This window comes from Humulus lupulus, chromosome 1 (assembly GCF_963169125.1).
Source record: "Humulus lupulus chromosome 1, drHumLupu1.1, whole genome shotgun sequence".
Classification (NCBI taxonomy): domain Eukaryota; kingdom Viridiplantae; phylum Streptophyta; class Magnoliopsida; order Rosales; family Cannabaceae; genus Humulus; species Humulus lupulus.
Genome location: NC_084793.1, coordinates 298,966,017 through 298,968,598, shown reverse-complemented (window position 1 = coordinate 298,968,598; position 2,582 = coordinate 298,966,017). Strand labels below are relative to the sequence as shown.

Here is a 2,582-nt window from a genome sequence, read left to right as displayed (position 1 = left end):
ACATCTTTTAGAATATCATTATAGTGATAATTTTGCAAAAATATGTTAAATATAATACTGCACCACCTTTTGGCACTCCATTGGAGATGCGGGTGTCCCCACCATATGTGGTTGCCAAGTTACTCTCTTTTGCATTTTAAATAATTAACCGAGTTTGTTTACAGCAGAAAATTAATATTTATATATATATATATATATATATAAATTTTGTAGTGAAAAGAAAAATTAATGATATGCCCTAAGAATAAATTAAAAATATTGATTATAAGTTCAATATTCGGGTGATCTTCTATACTGTAAGTGGTAATGTATCTATTTCGACTATGAGTAGTCTGAATTTAAGAAAAAATCACTTATTAGTTACATTTAAGTTCAATATTGGATTCTTTCATGGACACGTACAAAATTTACATTTGATAATTAAAAGTCATCCTTCAACAGCTAAGCATAATCTTTGACCCCAAATTTATGAGTAATCTCAATGTGATCAATCCTTGTAAGGTGTGATCAATGGTTCAGATCATATCATATGGTCATGTTCTCCAAATCAGTGGACCTCTCTTTGCTGCCTCGTCCTGGGGATTGCTAAGAAATAACTCTTATAAGAAATCAATCAAGTGTATGTGTAACTAAGTATATATAATTATCTAGTAATTTGCTATGCTATCTATAGGGAAATCATCTAATGATTTTTTTTTGTTCTTTATGACTTAAAAATGACACATATATATAAATATTAACAACTGTATCCTATTGGTTGATAAATTATAATGTCAATTATCATTGATCATTTGAAGTTATCAAAGTCCAACTTGGCGGATGGTTGAAGATGGTAGACTTATAAGAGGAGCACACCTTCAAATTCAATACATAAAAATAGGAGAGAAAGATGAAGCGTGTTCCAATATTGTTCGTTTTTTCTATTATTGCAAGTCTTTTAGCGTTGTCATCATCAAACGTTAATGCAACGACCAAACATAGTCATTTTGTACTGGTACATGGGGCTGGTCATGGAGCTTGGTGTTGGTACAAGGTGACTACTCTCTTACAATCTACAGGTCATAATGTTACAACTATAGATCTCACGGCCTCTGGAATCGATCTCAGCAGAGTTAGCCAAGTCAACGGTTCAGTAATTAACTACGCTAAGCCTTTGATGAATTTCATGGCGTCACTTCCAGCCACAGCGGCTAATAAAGTTGTTCTGGTCGGCCATAGTTTAGGTGGTCTCATTATATCTCTTGCCATGGAAAGCTTTCCTCATAAAATTTCAGCTGCAGTATTTGTCACCGCTGCTATGCCTGGTCCTACTCTCAACTATCTCAATATATCTCAAGAGGTATAAATAAATAAATATATATTTATACCTACATAGTGATTTAATACAATATTATACTATAATATGCAACAGCTTCAACTTTTTTTTTTATAACAGATGACTAGAACTACAGGTTCTTTAATGGATTCAAAAAGCATATTTGAGAATGGTCCTAATAACCCTCCAACAGCTTTAAGTTTTGGGCCAAATTTTATGGCAACAAAGATATACCAGCTTTCACCACCCCAGGTAATAACAAACACAACATATATACAACATATATACAATCTTATATATTTATACAAAAAATCATCTTCAATAACAGGATTTGGTTCTTGCTCTGTCATTGGTGAGAGTTTTCCCTTTGTTTAATGAAGAGTTGGTGAAGCAACAAGTAAAATTTACTAAGGAAAGGTATGGATCAGTTAATAGAGTTTTTATAGTGTGTGACCAAGACTTAACAGCTGTGGAGAGTTTCCAAAGGTGGATGATTGAGAGGAACCCACCTCATGAACTCAAAATCATTAATGGGACTGATCATATGGTTATGATTACTAGACCACTAAAGCTCTTTACTCACCTTGGGGAGATAGCAGAAAAATATTCTTCAAATTAAACTAGTTTTTTATTTTTATATTTTGGAGTTGGTGTTCATAAGATACAGTTACTTAATCAATTATATATGTTTTGTGTGTGTAGTAATAAGCAAGAAGGGAGAGAGTAGTTCTCTCATGCTCTTTCCATGAATATATTGTGTTAATGGTTTGAATATGTAAACTTTAAGTTAATTCCTTGTTAATGACTAATTAAATTAGTATCTAATTCAGTGTATGTTCTCATTAAATTAATATATATGAGAAAATAAATTTTCATGTATAATATTAAAAGATTTAAAAATTAAGAAATTATTATAATTTTTATATATAGATTTCTATGGAAGACTCCCAACTTCAAATTTTGTGAGGACAAACTACACCCTGTTTGTTTAATTTATTATCCTTTTATGTAAATATGATGATCTATTTCTCCACTATTCCATATAATTTTTTTTATGAATAAATAGGAATTTTTTAGTCTGAAATATTACTAATTGCAAATAGTATCCCTAAATTTTTCGTATTGTTAAAAGTTTCTCATAAACTACTATTATTATTGAGTTATGTAACTTCCGATAGTTTCGGTCATAACAGACTGCTTATATAACATTGCTCTGGCACATGTATAATTTAAATTTAAAAAATCCTAATTATTCTTTTTATATTTA

General features: G+C 30.5%; 1 protein-coding gene across 1 annotated transcript; it reads left to right on the top strand.

Annotated features, from left to right (window-relative positions):
* The first annotated feature begins 866 nt into the window (after positions 1 to 866).
* On the top strand, positions 867 to 2,140 carry LOC133811472 (methyl jasmonate esterase 1-like). The gene is made up of 3 exons (XM_062246174.1): positions 867 to 1,339; positions 1,436 to 1,567; positions 1,644 to 2,140. The coding sequence occupies exons 1-3, from the start codon at positions 890 to 892 to the stop codon at positions 1,932 to 1,934; spliced, it is 873 nt and encodes a 290-aa protein (XP_062102158.1). The 5' UTR covers positions 867 to 889; the 3' UTR covers positions 1,935 to 2,140.
* Positions 2,141 to 2,582: the final 442 nt, after the last annotated feature.